The sequence below is a fragment of the Numida meleagris genome, chromosome 5 (assembly GCF_002078875.1).
Source record: "Numida meleagris isolate 19003 breed g44 Domestic line chromosome 5, NumMel1.0, whole genome shotgun sequence".
Lineage (NCBI taxonomy): Eukaryota > Metazoa > Chordata > Aves > Galliformes > Numididae > Numida > Numida meleagris.
This window is the reverse complement of record NC_034413.1, coordinates 25,578,701-25,601,745: the sequence shown is the minus strand read 5'-3', so window position 1 is coordinate 25,601,745 and position 23,045 is coordinate 25,578,701. Positions and strand designations below refer to the sequence as shown.

Below are 23,045 nucleotides of genomic sequence, written 5' to 3'. Positions count from 1 at the left end.
TCGAGAAACCACAGAAAAAGCTTCATCTTTTTCTTCCAGAAAAGGAAACATGACAAGACATTGACCCACTCACATCTCTGTGGTGTGATTTGGGCATTCATATGGAAGAGAGCAAAATCAGGTCATACAGAACATGGACTTGAACCTGTGTTTTGCCTGTAGCAGGTAAATATGTCCTTCTCTCTTAACTTGGGACCCCCCTTTCTTTATAAAACCAGAACTTTTTTTTCCCTGAACCTGAAAAGGCTTTCCCTGTAAAAGTACTGTTGAGGCACAGAAAAAGCTCCAGTACTGCAAATTCAACCTTTCCCCACATAAAAGTCTGTTTTATTAAATAAATAAATAAAAGCAGAAAGAAAAACCAACAAAAAAAAGCAGGTTAAATTTAGACATTGCCTTTTACAAATAACCCACGCAGTGGATATTTTCTCCCGATGAGCGTCAGGTATTAACCTCTTTCTGTATCTTTGGAGATAACTGGAGCCAGCTCCTTAAATAAGAAAATGGAATATGGGCATATGTTTAATGTAAATGTGCAGAGAACATTTTTGACATGAAACTGGAAATTAGATATCTTAAATTCCACTACACGGCAAAAGTAAAAATGACATATAAGGAAGAAAGGGAAGCCAAAATGAGATGGAGCAAACTGCATGTGAGAAGCAATTTGTGACCTAGACATTCACCTGGAAGATAGGGACAGAGCAAACAGTGAAAGCCAAACTTCGGTCTCTCAGAGGGGAGAGCAGCCCACCGGAAGGAGCCATGTGGGAGAAATTACAGCACAGGCATGGGGCAAATGCTAAGTAGGAGCAGAGATTAGTGGAGAGCAAAGAGTCACTAACAAATGTAATTCAGATGCTGAAGGAAAAAGGCCCTTAATCAGAGAAGAATATAAAGTAGATATGTCTGAATATAGGGTAAGAGGAGAGAATAAAAATGAGGAAACTAGATAGTAAAAAGCTAAAACAAGTAGGACAAGAAAGAGAGAACATGCTTCTTAAACAACAGAACTTGTAGTACATTCAAATCTTTTCTTTTTGATGATAACTCAACTGAGATGTCAAAACAGGAAGGGGAAGGACAGGGAAAAAAAAACAAAGGTCAGAACTACTAGAAAACCATCAGACGAACAACAGCAAGCCGAGTTCACCTATTACATTCAATTGTTCACTGGTTCAATACTGTTTTCTTCACAAGACCATTCAGAGCTAGACTGTCAAAGGTGATACCCAGGCTGCTTTTGGAAGTAACAAGAGAAACTTTCAGTTTGCCAGGCCTCTTAACTTGTGCCTGATGATAGCAGCAAACAGTCAGGCTCCTTTTTCCCCTACAGCAAGCTGGCTCTCACAGTGAGAGCAGACTCAGAAGCCTGTAAGCAGAGAGCTCTGGGAAAAGGTTGGAAGGAAACCAAGTCCCCCAGTCAAAGCAACCCACCAAGAACTGCCTTTTCTAATCTGCTCTTTGCTTCCCGCTGGGGACAATACTGATCTCTTCTTCTTTTCAAGAAATCATTTTCATGATCAAGATGATCACTGAAGAAAATGATTGTAGGAACATATCTTCATTGTTGACAATTTCAAGGCCTTAATGGTCAATAGAAAAATCTATAGCAAAAGAGTGGTCAGACACAGAAGTCAGAATAAGATGATAGAACCTCAAAGGATTAATTAATAAAACATTTAGCAGTTTTAGAGAGACTGAGATTTTACCTTCTTGATCTTTCTGATCCATGGAAAAATAACTTCTTAAACTTCTGGTTTTGCACAGTAAAATTGTACCCAGAACAGCTGTTGTCTGTCCTTTGTTGTCAAAAATGATTGCTATAGAAGACCTCAGAAAATGAGCCTTAAAATGCCTTCACAAAGCTCAGAAAGATCTTTCTTCATAAAAGAAAGATAACTACCTAAATGTGGTAATCAAACTCATGATAACATTGACCCCTAATGTTTTCAGCAAGATTACTGTCATCCTGGAAACAGACATATATACACTCTACCCCAAAGCATAAAGTATTCACAGCAACGCAGAGCACTTACTGCATTAATATTGCATGATACACTTACTCCAGGTTTTCTTTAATGAGCTGAGATTGTTCAAATAAGCTGTCTGAATGCTGATAGAAGCTCCAAGTGCAAAGTCTAACATAACAACAATAATTGCCTTAATAAGCATCTTTGCAGTGGAGTACAGATGCAATGCAAATAGTGAAGTTCAGTTAGGAGCATGGAGACCCTTAACAAGGTATGTTCTGTTTTGGGAAGTCAATCAGAAAACTCAACCCAAATCCCCTTTGAGGTGCTTAGGTTCTCATATATGAGCCCCTGAATGCCTTTAATCTCAAGGTAGTAAGCATGTGTTGGACTGATCTTCAGCCTTTAAGAGAAACAGTGCACACCTCATCTTCCTGACACTTATTACTTACACCTACGCAATACAACTAAACCAGGTAACCAGGTCACTGTACCAACCATCTCACAACTTTGTGATTAATCTGCACACTCACTGTTGCTTTCTTTTCTAGAATCCCTTCAACACAGAACCACTAATATGAAAAGTCAAAACAGTTCAAAGTTAGATTTAACACAAATAGTTGTATTAAAAGGCATGGGAGTAGTTGTCAATGCGAGAAATACATCTCTGTTCTCCATGAGTTCTTACTATCTCCTGCAAGAGGGCATCTTTATGTAATTTATACCATCTCAATCAAACCTGAAGCATTTAACATCAGAAGCATGACTAAGCCACTGAAATAAGTGAAACGGCAAAATGCTATTTGGACAGTCAAGTAGCTAACTTATAAAAACGGAACCTAACAAAATTAATCTTTTTAATTTAAATCACTGATACATTTTATACAATGTTCCTGTGTGCCACCTCACAATGAAACATCTGTGTTAATACTTTTCTCCCTGAGAGAGCTATAGCTGTTGCACTGCTGAATTTTTGCCTTATAAGGCCTGTAAAAGTGATCTGACAAGTTAAACTATTGACTGTGCCCTGCCCATCCAGGCAAAATCAGATATGTCTGGTTGAGATGGTCAGAGATTGACGCTAAAAGGAACATGTTGTTGGTATGAAGAGCATGCAAGTCAGAAAAACTAGCTACTCAGAACAACGGGCTAAATAGGACGGTTCCAGAATGTCCCAGAACATGTACTTCATGCTATTTATATATATATATACTTACAGTTCTCCAGACATGGGACAGCCAAGAGTTGATTTAGGTAATCATAACATGTTTGTAAGAACAGCAGGCAGGAGAAGTTGATGGCCTGTAGTCTTGTCACTTCAGAATGTGCTTGTTTAGTGAATGTGCCGCGCCGCCTCTCCTTCATGCACCAAGATGAACCCAGCACTCGCGGAGGAGCAGGCTCGACAGTGGGAGAGCACGATTCACAGCTCTGTCCTTTATATAAGACTATAACCTCTATTCACAGCCATCTGCTGGGACTGTTGTATAACAAGCCATAATCTACCACTGCTGCTATCATATGGTAAATTTCCTTAAAATACACATATGAAAAGCACTACACAAAGACCTAGAAATTCTTTAACTAGATGCAAGTCCCAAATATCACAGATGAATGGTAATTTAGGAAAGGCAGCCCTCAAGTTCCTCTATGGGGGTACCTGTAATTTCCTTCTTTGTGTCATACAGGAAAATATATTGATTAAAACTTTTTGTTGACTCTGATTTGCAATGCTCAATATCTCAGTATTCTGTATTCTCTGGGATTTATACTGAGCACAAATAATAGAAATTTTCTATTTCATTATTACTGTTTCAAATAGAGGCAGTTTATAAAGTAGTAGTAGGAAACTACTACTAGAAAACTACTACTAGTAGTAGGAGAAGAATTTTGAGGTCTCCTTCCTGCTACAAATTATATTTCATCTGCCTGATACCACCGCTTCTCCATGGATTTCTACTGACAGGCAGTCTTCACAAGTCCAATAACAGAACACCTATGGTGTAAAAGGCATGCCAAAAATAGTCACACTTTAACTATGTCTACTTCAAAAAAATTTTTTTGAAAATAATTTTAAGTAATCAGATGCTAATACATTCTTGCCTTCCAAGAAGAGAGATGAACAGAGAATGAAGAACTGATGTGCCTTTAAAACTAATAAAAGGAATTTAGTCAAATTCAGGCATTTTTTCCTAGTTTTCCAAATAAACCTGTGTGCTTTCTTATTTTAATGTTATTGAACAAAGCTTTAAGCTATTTAGTAAAGGATGACAACTCTTCTAAAACTAAATTATGAAACTGAAAACACATGTAACCCCCTTGAATCTTTTCAGAAAAGACATCCAAGGAAAGAACATTAAAAACAGATTTTTAAAATCTATTCTGCAATAGTGATAGTAAAATTACTAAAAAACATTTCTACTGTACATTCTGTATGCCACTGTTTGTGTATCTGTAGAAACAAGTATTAATTCTAGCTTTTTCTTATGCATTTTAATTTGGGTTTTGAGATAATATTCTCAAAACTGATCGTGATTTTGAGTGTGTATTCTGTGCTCAATGAATTAACAGCAAAGTTGTGAATTCATTTGATCTCTTTTGGACTTTAACTTTTTGATATGTTCTGATAAAGAATGTCCTTGTGCTTGCATTAACGGCAAGTTATTTTACTAATGCTGAGTCAATCTTGCACCTCTATTTTGAGCATTTCAGTCTTGTTCTGCAGAATAAAGCCTAAGTTCCTACATTAAAGCAAAAAATTTTAAAAAAAACACAACAGAAGATTGATACTATTTGTACACAAGAAAATTTTACAGAGTCAACAGAACTAAAATTAAAAATCCCTCTTCTACCATGTGCATCCTGAGGTCTCATCCTAGATTCGACCAAAGAGGTGGAAACTCATGACCCTGCTTTCCCCAGAGATGTCTTTTCTTTCTGATTTCACCTTCCTCAAGTTTCATGTTCCCCAGCCCACATTAAAATATGATGCATATTTTCTTTTGTCTATAGAAAAAATCATTAAAACTTCTGAAGTGACTCGAGTTGCTCTTCTCCTTTATTGTTATTTCTATAATGGCAAATCCTTCCTTTCAGTTTTTAATGCATCAACACTTATCTAGGTTGATTTGTGATGTATTTAAACTGGTGGATTTCTGTTTATATTTCACTTTTAAAAAAGAAACCACCGTTAAAAGAAATGTCTTGCTCACTTGATGGGCACTAGAAGATCTTATTCTGACCATTCACTTCCAGGGACTTTACCCAACCGTTGCTGCCATACATCTCTTAAAACCTGATTTTACAAGGCAATAAAATATCACCTTTTGATTGTCTTGGCAAAAGCTTAATATTCCTAAGTAACATAATGATTTTTATAGTGAACATGCAGTTGGTGTCACTCTTCAGTTTGATTAGTAAGAGTACATAAAACTATTGCTGTTACAAAAGAAAGCTGACCTGCAGCTGCTTGCTCCATGTGATTTATTTTAAACACAAAGCACTCTTAATAAATAGATGACAATTTTTCTACAGTAAGTATTGCAGAAAGCCCTAAAAACTCTCCATTTAATTTTTTAAATTATTTTTTGAGACAAAGCTAAGACAGTACTCTGGTATAGATACATATTTCAAAAAAACCCTCTAAGGTTAAACTAGCCCAATGATAAACCTGTTTTAGAAGGACTTGCCCTCCACAGAATTTAGATATCTACCTCTGGCAAGTCAGTCTTCATATCTTTTCAAGATTATCTTCCACACCGTACTGCCCCTTACCCACCTTCAAATTCTAAGAGAAAAATTTATTTTCTCCTACGTCTTCTAGAAATCAAATATAGAAGAAGAACATTTGAGAAGAATGTTGACAAAATCAGAAAGTTTAAATAAAGTTGACAAATTATTCAGGTTCTAAAAAAAAAAAAAAAAAAAAAAAAAATCAACCATTCAGTAAGAGACTCAGAAGGTTCACTTATTTTAGCCAAGCGACTTGAAAAGATAAATAAATTCTTTAAATATTTTGCAAATGTCCTCTGTTTAGTAGCAGTCCCTTTGAAGACTGCTTTCAGGGTGTCCAGTGCAGTAGTTTAGCAGAAACTACAAAGCTAGCTCTGCTCAAAGCAGGAGGCTGAGCCTCCTGAGTTCTGCAGAGAACTCCAGACTTCTCTTTCAACCTAAATTATCCTATCATCTTACAAATACAAAACTGGATGGGAAAAAAGCACCTAAACTCAGAACGAAATGCACAGCTTCAAGATTAATGTAACCACTACTGTTTCTAGGAAGGACCCTCTTCCTAAAGCTGAGTCTGTGCTCACAAAAAACTTCTCAAACAGGATAACCCAGGGCGGTGGGCTGGCATACTGATCTGCTGAAACCATAGGCACACGTGAAAGCTCAGAAACTTCCCATTTAGACATGACCCAGGAGTTCAAAACTAGTCTAGGCAGAAAAGTTGCAATTGTATCAATAAAAAAACATAAACTAAGTCATTAGGACTTGGGAGGAGCAATGTGAGGAGTGTTCACGTCCTGAGGCCCAGAAGACATTTCTAGGGAAACAGTCTTCCATTTTAATAAACTATCTAGAGGGTTTTTTTACTTATTTAAAATCACAAAGTCTTTCAGGAGACAGTTTTTGATCCTTTGCTACATAAAGAAGTAATCTAAGAACAAGTATCTGCAGACTCCAGACATACAGCTTGCAGGTTTGTCTTTGATGAGATTCAAAAAGAAACATGATTTGTGTCATTCTGGAATAGGTTAAAGTATAATATGACCGCAGGTTAAAGCTAAATCTATAGGAACTAGACTTCTGACATTTGAAAATCCAGACTGACAGGCCCAAAGCATAATGAGACTCTATTGGTGGAAACTGATGGAAAAAATTATCAGTATAGAAAGAGGGTGCACATTTTAACAAAAAGCACAACGGACCAATTCTGGCTGTGAACAAACTTTGTCTGGAATCTGAAATCCTCAGAGAAGAGATTATACAAAAACTGTTCCTAGTGGCCAGCTCACACTGGTTTTAAGTGGTTAAAAAATGAAGTCTGATCAGACTACAGAAAGAATTACATGATGAGGTTGTCTGCAGTAGAGGAACATGCCTTAATAACCTTTAAGTTTTCCATCCTATTTCTCTATTTCTTGAAAATAATGCATTTATTTTGAAAAACAATTGGATGGAATTCCTCTTCATTTATGTTTTTAAGGTCAAATGGGAAAACTCAAATGTTATTTTGTCTCCTATAAAATTAATACTGCACATTATAAAACTGAAATACACTTCCCTTTGCATTGCAAAGTAGCTTTTGAAACGTTAGGGATAACATAGTTGAGGATTGAGTTCAACAGAGTTTGGAAAAAAAAACCACCACCAAATAATGCCTACAAGACAAACTGCTTTCTCAATTGCTTTCTTCTACATTTTAGAATAGATGCATAAAAAAGTTAAAGCTTTAGAAGTTACACTTTGCCTCAATATAAAAACTGCTCAAATGGAGTATTTGCATCCTAGATACAACTTACCTTTCAAGACTCCTTGGGCCAGGCAGGTCTACTCCAGAACACTATAAAGGATAGTACGTGAGTACATTTGTACAATTTAGGCTGTATATAAGTTTCCAATCCTACAGATACACACAGGACTACACATGCCTGAAAAATCACTTGTACATAAAGTTATATAAAACCTTTATTCATAATGTTGAAAATCCAAGTACTTTACCATTGCCATGAACTGTATGTGTAGAGAAGTTAGCTCAAATGGAGAAAGCTGAAGCAAAGTTTCGAATATACTCCTATGCTTTTATTTCAGCATATGAGTGCTATTTCATGTTAGCCCTTCCTCCATACATGAGGGAGAGGACAAGTGCATAATAATTGATGGAACTGTACTGCCCTGCGTTACAAAGACTGATCAGTTTCCTTCCTCTTCATAATGACTCTGAGTATGAGTTGTACTGTCATGCAACATGCAGCCTTTTTCCCTCTTTGGCAACATTATTCATTTTATTAGGTTCCTTGCTAGTGCCATGCTTTAAACAGTTTCTCACATGTTCCAAGATAAACTTTTTTTTTTTTAATATAATTGAATTATTTTTTGTTATTTCACTTACATTCAGAAAAACTAGTTAATAGTAGAGAAATTAATTGAAGTGAAAGAGCAAATTTATAACATCTGTGGTGGTTCCCATTACTGAAGGTCCACTGGAAAGTCCTGCATTTCCAATGTTTTGGCATTGCTGTCATTCTGTCTTACATCTGATTTCTTACTAATTTGATCCTAAATGTGACTTAAAAATAGGTAGCAGGCGGCAGACATGACTGCAAGGAGGTTCATATTCCTCTTAGAGTCACTGAAGTTGGTTCAGGAACTCTGAAATACCATCCGTGGTTTCAAGAGGTTTCCCACAAACAGCATCTTAAAGATATTAACTGTTCAGGTGTTAACTAGGCAAAAGTACGTGTGATATCACATGAAATAAGCCATAAAAGTTATTACATAAATTGAACCTGTATCTGTGATGTACAGTGAAGAACTGCCTAAGATAACCATAAATGAGGTTAGAAGCTGGGTTTAGCCTGGTATCGAAAGGAAAACACTGCAGAGCCATATCACATTATTTACCACTGTGCAACTCCAGTCAGAAGCCACACAGAACAAGATTGGTTTGTCTTAGAGAGCTATTATAAAAGGACACTATTGAGCAATAAATATATACTCTAATGATAAATTTAATATGGCAGTTATTTTCTGAGTGTGGTTCAGATTCACTTCCCATTTAGGGACAAATGAACATTCCAAAAATGTAACTTGCACTATCACAGGCAAGAAAAGATTAAAAACACAGCTCCAATCTTTCATACATTCAACCTTCAGAAAAGATAAATATTAATATCAGACGTACCACAGGAGCTTAGAACATATTTACTACAAAAAAAACTCTAGGTAATTCCACAAAACTCACGCGCTAGACTTGCTTCTAAAACTTGACTGACACCAGTGTTGGCTGTGTGCTGACCCAACACAAGAGCGCTCAATTAAGCATTCAGCTTTTGGATCTGAGCCTTGTGTTTGAAGAAATGGCTTTTTTTTCTGAAGCCATCTCCAAATTAACCTTTTAGCATCCTTCAGCAGTTATCTTTCTAATCTAAACAAACATTCAACTGCAAAACTAAATTTTTGCAAATCAACACCAGAGCCTTTGGAGATGATCATGTTGCAGCTGACAGTCAAAATAGTGTAAAATACATTTTACAATCTGCAGATTAATTGTAAATTATAAATACTGTAAACTGTAAATATTACCGATACCAAATACTAATTTTCAGTGTGGTATTCATTTCTTCTCACTAGAAGAGAGATAAATACTTTATTGATCTAACTCTTGAATAAAATATTGATGTTATCACTGTCTAGCTGCAATAGAAAATTAGTGAAATCTCCTTTCAAGAGAACAAGTATAGATGTGCATACATACCAACACTATACTTGTACATAGAAATGGAGCTGAGCAGGAGTTTTTCCACTTTTGAATGTAGATGAAGATTAAATACAAGTTAAATTTCAAAGCTGACTTGCAAAATACCTAATTCACATTTACCTTCTTTATTTATTTTGGCAGAAGGGCACTTATTGGCCCATAAGAGCATCCAGACCAATGTCAACATAAAGTCAAAGTCCTCTGTTCTTATAGAACTTTAAATAATATATTTCTGAATATGATCTTTAATGAATAAAATTAAAAAAAAAAAAAAAGAAGGGCATTTCAGTAGAATTTTAGCTTCATACTGAGCAGAAACAGGTTGCTGAGCAATTTTACGTTTTTAAGGAAACACAGTCAGAAATCAACTGGAGTGTCTCCCATGTTAAGACAAACAAATTTGTGCAACTAGTAGAATACTCCAAATAAACAACAAAAAAACTATTTGCAGAATGCAAATCCTGTAGAGTTTTTGTCCTTGTTAGACGCATCTTAATACAGGAGTCTTTTTCTGGGCTTCATATTTCATCTACTTAAATTTCAGTGAAATCCTATACCTCTGCTCTTGAGAGGATACCATCAGAGTCCCTTGTTAAGAACAGTCAGGTAGGTAGCACTGTGTCCTTTCACTAGTTCAGTTTCCTTTCCCCGACTTCCAGGATGCAAAGTACCCTGTTCCTTGAGTATATACAACCACTGTGCTTACACATTCACACAAGACTTGGCAGAGGTAAAGATATGCCTATTCATTATAGACTCTGCACTTCACAGTTAAAGGTCAAGCAAAAGGAAAACTAAACCAGCTACAAAGCAAACTATAATGGGAGCTATACAACATACAGAAGTACAAAACAACAGGTATCTTTGGCAACAGGCTTTCACATGGAAAAGGACAAGCAAATAAAGCACAAAAAAAGACTTAGAAGAACAAGCATTGTTCTTCAAAAAGCACAAACAAAACAATCCAAATGACATTTTAAAGAGTACCCAAAAGCAGAAGATTTAAATACACTACAGTTTCTAGATATGAGAATAAAAATGACACACTGGATATGACCCTTTGCTGTATGTCACTTCACTTAAACTTAATATGAATGGTGTTAATTAGTAAATGGATTTTCTTCCAAAAAATCTATCCTAGCTAATATTTTTAAAGCATTTTTATTAGTCAATAGAATTTAAAAAATGGGACAGAGGAGCAGAACATACGCAGTGGTATTCTAGCATATACAGACAGGTGTGATAGAAAGTTACATTCCACATTAATAACTGAAAGCACATCTTTACTCTGTAAGCACAGAGCAAGGTCACTTGTATAATGAAAAAAAAAGGTTTTGTGTAAACTGAAGGAAAAGAAATAATAAAGAAGATATTGCGTATTTCCACAGACAATATAATCTCTGTAGTTCCAGACAACGTACACTTCTTTTCTTTGAAGGAACCACTTTGAAGCCTAAAGTTGTCTACTTTTAGATCACATAGTTTAATTTGTTCTCAAGTCGAAAGTGGAGAATCATGTATATTCTGGCTTCAAACAGGGATAGTACTATTCCAAATGATGAGGAATCAAGTTTCCTAATGGCCTGTTCTGCTGTGGTGCAACATGCTTTATTAGCACAGAGACTGGGGGATGTGTACTTTTGTTTCAGTCAACAAATGCAATACAATTCCCTACATGCAACTGTAGTGGCCCATAATACATCTTACTGACAATAGGCAAAGGGTCATCTCGCATGGCAAGAATAGCCTCCAGAACAGACTAAAAAGATAAGAAAAACATTTGACGTACTTGGATCTGACAAGATTGAGTCGGTTTTCGGCAAAAATTGGTCACAGCGGACTCCTTGGTAGCCCTCTTTGCACCTGAGAAAAAGGGGATAAATGACAAACATACGCATGCGATAGTAAAAGGTTAATTTCAAGGCAGCAAAATCAACTGACATTTTCCCTGTCAATGCTGCGAGGGACTTGCATATTTACAGTTATTTGAATTACTATGGAAACAAGTTTATTACTGAAACACAGTAAGACCACACAAAATAACTAGTATTTTAAGGAATTCCCCTCAATTCTTTTTGGTTATTTTAGAAACTATCAAAAGAAATGTCAGTTATGTGCAACTCTTCTTTTAAATATTGAATTAAACATCAGGTAAACAATTAAAGAATAATTTCGACTCAAATAGACATTTGTAGATAAAATAAACTCATTAGATAAAACAAAGTTTTACCAAGTTTCTGTACTGTATAAACCAAGAGATCTGCAACATGTTCATCTTTGGATGTTTGAATAAGCAGGGAACACTTATCCAGCCATTAATTTTCAGACAAGTTCCTACTGTACTTAAAAGATAATGCGTTTAGGCTTGATAGACAATGTCAGGCATTGCTTATAAGTGAACTGTCTTAGATAACCATGGAATTAGATTTCAAATCGCATAAACCAGAATACCCACACTGCCTTAATAAACCTGAATGTGCTTTGACTAAAATTCTGATACCATTATTTATCTTGAATCCTTACTTTAAAAAACTCCGTTTAATACATTTGGGCTATTCTCAGAATAATCCCTTTCATTTCAACTAGCATATTGAAATCAGGCCTTTAATTATTTATTCACTAAGCAGTTTTACAAAGAAAAGTGGTGGACACTTTAATTATAAATGATAGCAACAGGGATTCCATATCTCGCCAAGTTCCTGCACATCATCTAAACAATATGCTCAAATCAGAATCAGTATCTTCATTAGGATTGACAGCTGTAACTTGAATTCCGTGATAATGTCAGGAACAAAAGTTATCTGTCCCTTCACAATGTTTCTACTTCGACTTCCTCTGAAAGCTTCCCTTTAAAGTGCTTTTCAGTTACTAACTTGATACGTGAAAAGTGCATTTTGCCATCACTGATGCAGGGATTAGAAAGCATATTTGTGAAGAAATATCTAAATTAGAAGAATTCCCATCAGACCCAGAAACCTACAGTAAGAGGAAGATTTATAAATACTGACATTATTTCAAATCAATTATATTCAAATTTCAAAAATTTTGCCTTTTTCCCTGAAAAAGGGAAAGGCCTTTGGCCTTCTTCCCAGTGCTACTTTGGAGATCAGTTTCACACTGGTACTTGTCTATCTATAAAATAGACTAGGAAAAACCAAATTCAGATCCTACGGCAGTGGTCACGCAATTTAGCAGTCAAAGAAAAAGTGTTCTGAAGATATTTTGTATTTGTTTTGTATTTTTTTAATGCAATATATTTAACTAAAAGCTGTCCATTACTCAGAAAAACTGAAGAAGTCATCAAATACTCACGCTGCTGCATGCACTTTTTTGTGCCCGATTATGAAATACCTGACGTTGCCTCATATCGAACAGAAACTCATCTCCACGCTCTTGTGGAGATTTGGTAGAGCTCATTTCAAAGCTTAAGAACAGCATTCAAGGGTGGCAATATTCCTGTCTTTGCATTAGCATTTTCTATTAACATTTTAACAGACATTTGTACCAGTCTCACTTACTACCCTATTCAAACTTACAACTAAACTGTTGCTTTGCAAGTTATAAAGACCGGTCATCACCTAGCCCCACTCCACAACTGAAAACTTCACTGCTATGTGGGAGGCAAAAAGCAGTAACACCTGCAGAAGCTGAACTTAACGCATATTGGCGTGCATGCACACTACCAGGCAGGGCAATGCAGAATGGTGCTATCAGTACCCTCATACCAGCAGGATTAACCCCTTCCCTTCCTTCCTCTCCAGCAGTCATCAGGGTGAGCAGAGCCAGGAGCTCTGCTGTCTTCCTTCGGTATTGTTCCATCGCTTTTATAACAAAACAAACTTTGCTATCTCATTTTGCAGTTGAGAAAGAGTCTGTACCACTTATTCCAGCTATCAGACAGCCCAGGTAATTAATTGTTCATGCCAGAATTGAAGGAGAGAACTTTGCTGCCAGGGCATGCAATAAACTGAGGGTCACTATTCCAATCCGGCTGTCAGGGGCCAAACATCAGTCCTTCATTTCAGGAAAATATTTGTTCTTTCTGGCAAATGGGGCTTTGAATATTCTCATTTCCATTGAATGTTGTTCATAAGAGTTACAGTTTATCAGCTGCAAATACTACAGATGCATGTAAAGTTGATGGCCTTGAAAATGGCATGGTATAAGGCCCCTCTAACTGGCAAAGTATCGCCCAAGTGCAGGATTAAGTTAGATGTACTTCCATGGCTTTCATTTCCTGACTTTAGAAGAGCAGTGTGTTGGAAAAGAATATATCACAGTCTCCCCATTGTACATCTCCTGCCTTGTGAAACTCAGCATCTCTGGAACCTGACTGTGTACTGCTGCTTCTTTGCTACACAATCTGGAAATAATGATGGTGATAGGTTTCATCTCTTAAAAATGAATTGGCTATCTCATCAAACTATTATTTCTGTCTTGACTATATCATACATACGCTGTTGCTTGCCTCAGTGTGAAACTGAAGCACATGGTAATCAACTGGCTGACTGACATGGATGAGTCTAAAGTAGCATTTTCACTTACCTGTACACTTCAGTGAACATGCCAAAACAAGCATTTATTTTTGTTATTTTCAAAACTGAATACAGAGGTGGCTGATAAAGAATAAATATTTTAATATAAAAATGTAATGTTACACTAAGATAACTACTATAGCCATACATAGCTCGTGTTTTACATGATATTAGTGTTTCAATAAAGATAAAATTAAGTTCCCTAGTTTCACTATCAAATGATTTTTGAAATCCATAAGACAACAAGTAATAACAATAACTGCTCTGTCAGCATCACATCAGATTTTAAATCTTCATAATGCAGTCTTGTGAAACTGAAGCCTTGTAAAATATACATTTCATAGAATCATAGAGTCATAGAACTAGCAAGGTTGGAGAAGACCTACAAAATCATCCAGTCCAACCATCCACCTACCACCAATATAAGCCCACTAAACCATGTCTCTCATCACAACATCTAAATGTTCCTTGAACACCTCCAGGGATGGTGACTCCACCACCTGACATTTGACAGTTATAATGTTGAAATACAATAAAATCTGATAATGTGGCATTCTATAATCTTTTCTTAAGTTCTGCCATCCATCCTCCATTGGGAAAATGTGATGGTTGTACTCACAACACCTGATAAACAAACACACTGTTAATTCATATCACACCTCTAAAAAAAAAAAAAAAAGAAGACCAAAGAAAACCCAAACCCTCTTAAAGCCACATTTTTTTGTCACATTCAGAAGCATAGAAAAGTCTAACTGAAGCCGACAGATATTGCCATACACAGTGCAAATTACTGCATTTATATTTGTGGGTGTATTATAAAAAGCTGTGAGCAATCAGGAAAATCTTGATAAATACTTTGATACAGCTGACTGTGCAAACAATCACTTAATGATATGACAAGCAAGGGTTTATTAGCAATGCCCTCAGAGAAGATAAAAAAGATACCAGGATGAGATATTGCTCATAGTGAAGTGAAAGCTCTGACCTGCATGTGTGATCACAACTTTCAGCAAAGAGCTGAAACTAGTGTGAGCTTCAATTCAATAACAGAACACATGCATCTCCTAAAGCACTATGTTCTATTAACAGACTTGGGCATATGCTCAAGTGCAGACCATGGTAAAAGCCTCCATAAATAGAATTAATTACAGTTTCATTGCAAATTAAATCTGAGAAAGGAATTCACTATTTTTCACTCTGATTTTCACCAAAATAATTGTATCTGTCTAGGCACGAGACCAAAATTATCAACAGAAGTTTATGAATGTTATGATTTCAACCCATCTGAATAAAGTGATATGAAAAAAATCCTAGGTAAAGCTAATATGAAGCTGCTAAAAATCTTGAAAGACAGTACATGCCTAAGTGATAGCTGCTAAATTCAAACAGGATTACTTAATCTTGTGTTCTACACATCTTTCACTTGGTAATATAATTTCTCAAAGATGGTGTTTTTTTTAAGGTTACAAAGACAAGCTTTACTGTGCATTGCACTTACATAGTCACCCACAACATCCTTTCTGTGGAAAGCTACATAAGGAAACGCATTTCTCACTCCTAATGGTAAGGTCTTCTGGTGCTTACTCTACTTAAGCACATCTTCACTTAGGTAACGAAAAGTAAGGAAATTATTTTCCCATGACACCAATTAATAGCCACTGTAGCGAAAACCAAATGCCAGGAAACAGTACATAACTGCATCTTTTATTTTTTCTCTGAGTGAGGATTCAGAGACCATGATAAAGAAATGTTCCAGTGGTCAATAAATTTTGATTAAGTGTTTATTTACACACAGAGAACACAATATGCTCTATCCTGGATTAGAGTGTCAGCTATGTAACAAATATATATTGCAAGCCATGACATTCCATGGGCCACTGGGTTGTATCAGAGCCTAGCCTGGAATATGCTACAAACAAAAAATAATTTCTCTGCTGTGCAAGTAAGCTAAAGTTAGGCTTCTCTGCTTCCAGCTGGAATGACCTTCACTGTAAACAACATAAATTTGTATGAGGACTGCTCCAAAAGTAATGCTTCCTATTTTATTATTGTGGTCCACAAAATTAGAGGCAAGTGCTAAAAAGAGAAATGAGGCCTTCCCTAGCCTAAATATCTGGCCAGCTGCCCCTCCCCATGCCACACAACTGTTTGTGGCCCTTTGATCCAGCCCACTGGATCCCTCCAAACAGATCAACACCATTACTGCATAACCATTACTGCAGACTTCTCCAGAAATTGCTGCAGACAGGGAGCAGTGCTGACAGACATCACATTTTTCTCTTTGCTAATCTGTTTCTGTGGTTTCACAATGGAAAGACTTTTCCAAGATATTATGACCTTTCCAATACTGTTTCATAAAAGGTTAGTGTAATAACTTACAAGCAATCTGTTAAAAGAAAAGCCATGGCTTTTCTTAATTGCAAAGTGAAGGTGGGTGCTAGGCTGTAGGAGCTTAGGCTGCCAGGTGTCAGGTCTCAGTAACATGAGTAGCAGGGGGCACAGAAGGAAAGAGGGGGAGGAGGAAGGGTGGCAGCACCTAATACAAAACCAGTCACAACAGCCTATAATAGTAACAGAGGAAAGTGCCATTTCATTAATTCTTCTTTTGATCTATTTAACACCCCAGCATATGTATCTGAATAAAGCTTAAGGTCCTCCTAAAACAAAATGCTGGAGTTTAAAATTATCTTAATAAAATTGCAGTTTTTCCTCAGTGGTTTCCATTAGTGAAGAGGAAAATGTGGTTTACAGAGTAATAGCATTGTGCATTTCAAGTATTCTTTATGATGACCATACTATTGATAATTTGCACTTAAATATGCTTTACCATTTTTATTATGCACGGAAGATGTACTTTCATACCTATAGCACCAACACAAACTCAGTTCCCTGCTTTGATCTTGAAAGTACCGAACTGCATTCTTGAGATTTTTTTCTATGTAGAATCTAGAACAGCCTCCACAACAGAGATGAAACTTTCTGTATAATAAAGGTTTCATGTTCAGGATTTGAAGTTTAAAAAAAAAAATGAAAAACCAAACAACCTTGAAACCTATTTTGCGATTAAGTTAAGGCATGTATCTGTTTTTCTTCTTGCTTTTTTATAAAAAATAAGGTTGACTTTTATGAAAATGTATAGTACAAGTCTCAAAGAATGGACATTAAGAACTTTGGAAAAAATCACCATTCTGTCAATTTTCTTTTAAAGTCTTGCAGTTGTTAAGAGTTAAGTAGAGCAGTAACCACAAAGGAAATTATATTGAATAGGTAACCAGAGAAGGCTGAAAAAGTTTTCCTATATCATTTGCCCTAAAACCAGCATAGTTAAAAAGACTCTAACTTCAATAGAGAAACTGAATAAGACTTTCAAAAAATCATTGTATTTTTCAGGCTGGAAGTTGTCAGAGCAGCTCTCTGAAAGAGGAAGTACTATTATATACTTGTTGCAAATAGCATAGAGATTTAAAGGTCATACCTACAAAAACCCATGTCATTGCCTAGATTTAGATAAAACTACTTTCAACTAATTTGTTGACTCCCGTCTTTCAGGTTCCCTTAGCCTTGGAGAAGCTAAATGGGGATACTTTAGTAAAATTGGAATTCTCTACATCCTCTGTATTAACCACTGAACTAAATGAGGCTTTTAGCATTTAAAAAGGAGTTATGTGGATTTGATTTAAATGCCTTGTTCAAGGTCATGAAGAACGTAACAAATTACCATTTCTCTCCTTCTCTGGGTGGTTTTCTTTCTATTTCATAAAGAGTAATTCAGAAAAAGAAATAAAAATCAGTAAGATGTATTAGAAAAGCCGTTCAATTTGCCCAGGCCTATGGCAGTACTTGAACTAGTGATTTCCTACTCTTCCTCAGCAGACCAGGTTTTCAATTTCAAAGGTGTTCCCTTATAAAGAAAAAAAAAAAGGTTAATATAATTAATCAATGCACATATTCCATGCAGAATTGTTGCATTGTGGTTGTAGACTATATTCACTTAAGTATTCACTCAAAATTCAGGTTAGGTTTTATATCCTGAAATGTGCATGCATTGTATAATAGATAATTGGTATCAAATTTACTTGCAGCATACCCACATAAATAGATGGCCAGTGAATGCACAGGTTTTTGGATTTTCACACCAATGAAAATTATCTTCACCCACTAAGGATAGTGAAACTCTTAAGAAATAATTTTCCCTTTGTTTTCATAGGACATATCTAGATAGAAGTCACATAACTCGCATAGCAAAATTTGAATAGTCAGCTTAGCAAATGACTGCAGTTTAGTTTCAATCACCAAATTCAAGAATGAGTTTTGTAGTTAGTTTTAGCTGTAGTTACATCTCAAACTCTGTATAGCTATGCACATAGGAAGGACTGGGATTTAAAAAGACCTACTCATGCTGCTCCACCACTCATGATTGAGCTAGGCTGAATCCATTGTTTCAGGAGATGACTTCCTCTTTTGCTCTCTATACATCATTTCCCATCATAAAACAACAAAAATTTCTAGTTTTAAAGTCCTTTGGTTCCTTTCAGCTAGAGATCAACCAGAGCACACTGACACAACTAGAAAACAGACATCATAAGGATCATCTGGCTTATTCCAAAATCTGCAGAAATGAAATCTTTCTCTTTCCATTCTTAGCACAATAATACAGAGTGCTTGTCCACTGTGTTGGAGAAAAATTCAAATCTGATAGGACTGCATTACTCTGCTGCAAAACATATGGACAGAAATATGCCCCACAGACAGATCTAGGCAGAAATAGCCATTCAAGATAAAGAGATGCAGTGGCCAAGACTGACCAGCATTTACAGACCAAAAATAATCCCGCTGTTAAAGAAACCTAAGAATCTTCTGGAGCGTTGCCAAATACTTAGCTACTGACAAATTCCAAGGAAGATGAAAGGAGCAAAGGATGCAAAACTTCCACATGAAACTGAAACTCACTGATAGAAAACTCAAAAAACTTTTTAAACTGGTGTGTTGCTTCCAGTACTTACAATGAAATTTACTGGAAAAAATGTATGCAGTCAAGGTTAACAAGGCCAAGGCCATACTCACCTCATGCTAAATCTGTTTAAATTATGGTTCCAGGAGAGATTTCATTGCTTATACCAAATAAAAAATATATACTTAGTTTCAGCTAATTTTTTTTTACAGCTATTTTCTAGTAAAAATGAAATGTTATGAAGTCAACAAGTGATAATGCTCAACAGAAGTTCACTTACACTTCTAAATCCACATAAACAGTGCTTACACTACTTTCTGACTCTGGCTAGACAGCACCAACAGGCAACATGATACAAGTTGAGATCATAAATATACAACTTAAAATAGAACAAAATATCAACATCAGGAAAATAAAATTTCAAAAAGAAAAATTTGAATCAGTTTAACATTTTTCATTTTAATCATTACAATTTTCCAATTTTTATCTTTTGCTACCTTATATTACTGATCAAAAATGGAAACTTACAGTCTGTACTGCATAAACTGTGTCCTGAGTGCCAATCTTAACTCTGAATTTACGATCTGCAAATGTTGGTTAACTTCAGTAGATATGAGCAAAAGTTTAGCAGTAGCTTTCAGAAGCAACTTTGGAAGTGAGTGCATTTCAAAACCATAAACTATAATTCTCTTTGCTTTTTAAAGGAAGATTTTAGTTCCGTTCTGTATCTTTCAAATTTAATTCAGTACACACAGTTCAACACATACTTACCTAGTTCACATTGCACAGTCCTTCTTCCTTAGAAACTTTGATACATAAACCACACAGCATTAGAAGCTGTCTCAGAATATCACCTAATAAACAAAATGTTTTACCAACTAACTGGGCAATTACTTCACTGCTACTCTGGATGTAACCAAACAGAAAAACTGAAAAGATTTGATTAGGTTTTTCCCCTAATATATCTCCGCAGTGTGATAAATGATTTACTACGGATGATAAATGAATATATTCTTTCATTATGTATGGCATTCATCAGTGATGAGAAAGCTTTTGAATAAATGGAAAGTGTTCTCCTATCATATTCAAAAGCCTCAGGAAGCTAAGGCATCAATGAAAGCCACATCAATAGTTGAAAAACAAAAGAAAATGAGACCTTCGCTTTACATTATTTCAGACCAAGATTACCATCTTTATAGAAGTCCTTCAAAACTCTTCTTGAAAACATTTTTAAGGACTGGACTTAGGTAGGAAAAAAAAAAAAGATGTCCAAAATCAATGAAGAAAGGACTAAAAGATGTTAGACTTATAGATGTTATTGTGGCATTCGTGGCACTGCTAAAACAATTATAACAATAAGCAAGAAAATCCTAAAGAGAGATGCAAACTCATTAGTAAGTGTAATCCAATAAATCTGTTATTCTCTTTTCCCGCTTTTCTCTCCCAGACATCCTACATACTCAATACTGCAAGTTTTTGTTTCCAGCTACTTAACAAAAGCAGCAGATGTAGACTTTTTTTTTTTGAAAACTTTCAAATGTGTTTTGCATTTTCTTTTCTTGAGTAATTCCTAATTCAACAATAAAGCCAAACATACTCAAGAGAAATGGTATTCCTGAAGTATTTCAAGCCCAGCTAGTACTACAGAGGATCTTTTGATGATCATGGAAAAATCATGCGAGATATTCAGTCCAGCCTTGCAAAATTTGTCAAGTTTTAGTGAAAGATTTTAATGTATATTTTTGACAAATTTTAAAATATATATGGAAAATCAGATGCTTGTCTCAATAATATAAGCAATAATGTTAAAAACTCCTCTCCTAAACAGCTTGAGATCACATCAAGCCAATGCTTATCCAGAGGGACAGAGCACTTCTGCCCGATGCTCACAGCTTCTTAGTTCAACTAAGGTATTCATTTTGTTTTGTTGACTACTACAATAGAAAGAGCTCACTTTCTACAGTACAGAAAAAAAAATAAAATAAAAAGGAAACTTAAAAATCTACAGCGCTAAGCAGGCCAGAACTAATTAAACATTACAGGCAAATTTAAGTCTGCTTTCCTGTACCCGTAACTGAAGGTAAGGAGTCTTTGATACTATTTTACTCTCTACACACATGCAACAAACATCTAACAAAGAAAATAATCTCAGATCTAATATGGATTTAACAAATGGAGAACTAGAAGGATTTATTAAGGCATGACTTACATGGAGAATGTTTCTAATGAAAAGAATACTACAAAACACGTGTTCGTAAGTCTTCCTTTAGCAGCTAAGAAAATAAGAAAAAAACTCTTGTACTCTGAAAGACTCAGCCTTCTGAGTCTGGAAGACTAAAAACCCCTAGTCTGCCCAGACTGCCAGCAATGAAATAGATAAGGATGATCTTTAGAGTCCTGGGTCATAGTAACTCTCAGTGGATTGGTGACTGGAGCGGATCTGCTCAATCCGCCAATACCACTCCTTTGAGGCAAGACAGCCTCATAGCCAGACTGCCCTTGCTTTGAGACATGGGCTCCTCATGAGGAGCACAATCTCACTGTAAGGACTCCTGCTGTCTTAGAAATTGGATCTCACCTCTGACTGAACTACGATGTAAAATGTCATTTGCTTACTAGCCCAAAACAGTTAACAGGCTCTGAGATGGACTATATCAGCCGTACTTCTTCCAATCCAAGGTGCCTACATTCTAATTTCTTCAGATACAGATTCAGACCAGCTTTCTACAGATTTTCAATTCTGTTGTAAGTTGGTACCTGGCTTGGAAATAACCAAAGCCATTCAGGAGGTGTCAGTTAAAATATCCATAAACTACTGACAGATGGTCTACGCAAATGATGCCCTCTCACTTCACAGCAGAAAATAAAAATGCCTCTGCTACTTTATTTCATCTCATCAGCACACATCTCATTTTATAGACCAGAACAATTTGACATGCAATGAAATTTCCTAGCAAAGATCAAACAGAGAAACATTTTTTAAATAATTCTTTCTTAGCATATTAAGTATAATTTAGAACCCAGAAAATGTGTGTTGTTAAAATTAAAGCAAGACATTTTCTGGAGATATTTAAAGTTGCTGACTGAGAAACTCCAAACCTTTAAAGTTGCCAGCCATTATGAAAGGAAGAACTAGTAACAAGTTTCAAGCAGTGGAACTTGATACAAAGAAACAACTGTATCTATTGTAATGCCATTATGGTATCAGTTTATATCACCATGTAGATTTAACATGAAACTAGCAGCTAGAGCTCTCCTGCTGGTGGATAAACAGCTTACCAGACAGCAAAAAAACAAACAAACAAAAAAACACGCTGGGGTCAATCGACCAAACGCAGTGAGTTTAACACTTACAGAAGGCAGGAAGCTGCAGCTTTCTTCACATTACAGTGGCAATGACAGCTGGCAATCCACCAGGTTAAAACTGCAAAAGGTGCAATGAGGAATCTAGCTCAAGGTCAGAAGTTTACTCTTCTCTTTCTTATTAGCTTGGTGACAAAAGAAAAGGTTTGTAGGAGCTAGCGCTGGAGAAGCACAAAGCCCACTACAGGATCAGAGCCACTCAAAAGAAAAAAAGAACAGGCACATCATCACCCACTTAAAATCAATTCAAACAGACTTTCACAGGAGCAATATGGCAAGACCCTCAGTACACTAAATAAGCAGGAAAGCTAACTGAAGCTGAAATTATACGGCTAACAAAATAGTATCAACTCCACCAAAACCCATATGTTTTATGCAACATTTTATGAGAACAAGGCAAAAAAAAAAAAAAAATCCCATTTGCTCCATTGTGAAATCTTAACCAGAATTCCTCTTAATTTCCTATTAGTTAAAAGAGCCCACATCATTAAAAAGTACACATATTCTATTATTTTTGTTCTCAAATTGTTAACGCACACTTATTAAGTTTCTCTCTAAGAATGTATTTGCAATTTAGCAAAGTTTGGATGAATTTCAGACTATAGAACATGTACTAATTATGAGCAATAGCATTTGACTATTGACAGTTCTTGACCTGTTAGTGACATTCTTCTGTATTCATAGAAAACTGAAACTTTTCCAATGGAAAATGAGGACTGTCAATTTATTAACTATAAATA

General features: G+C 35.8%; 1 protein-coding gene across 2 annotated transcripts in view; it reads right to left on the bottom strand.

Moving 5' to 3' along the window:
• The window catches only part of NRG3 (neuregulin 3), a 372,923-nt gene that overhangs the window by 95,135 nt on the left and 254,743 nt on the right, over nt 1-23,045 (bottom strand). For both annotated transcript variants that reach the window (XR_002439460.1, XM_021399412.1), the window contains exon 3: nt 11,246-11,319. Coding sequence is in view for 1 of the 2 variants with exons in the window: in XM_021399412.1 (XP_021255087.1) it covers nt 11,246-11,319 (74 nt within the window). In the remaining variant the exon portion in view is untranslated. The remainder of the gene's footprint in view (nt 1-11,245; nt 11,320-23,045) is intronic.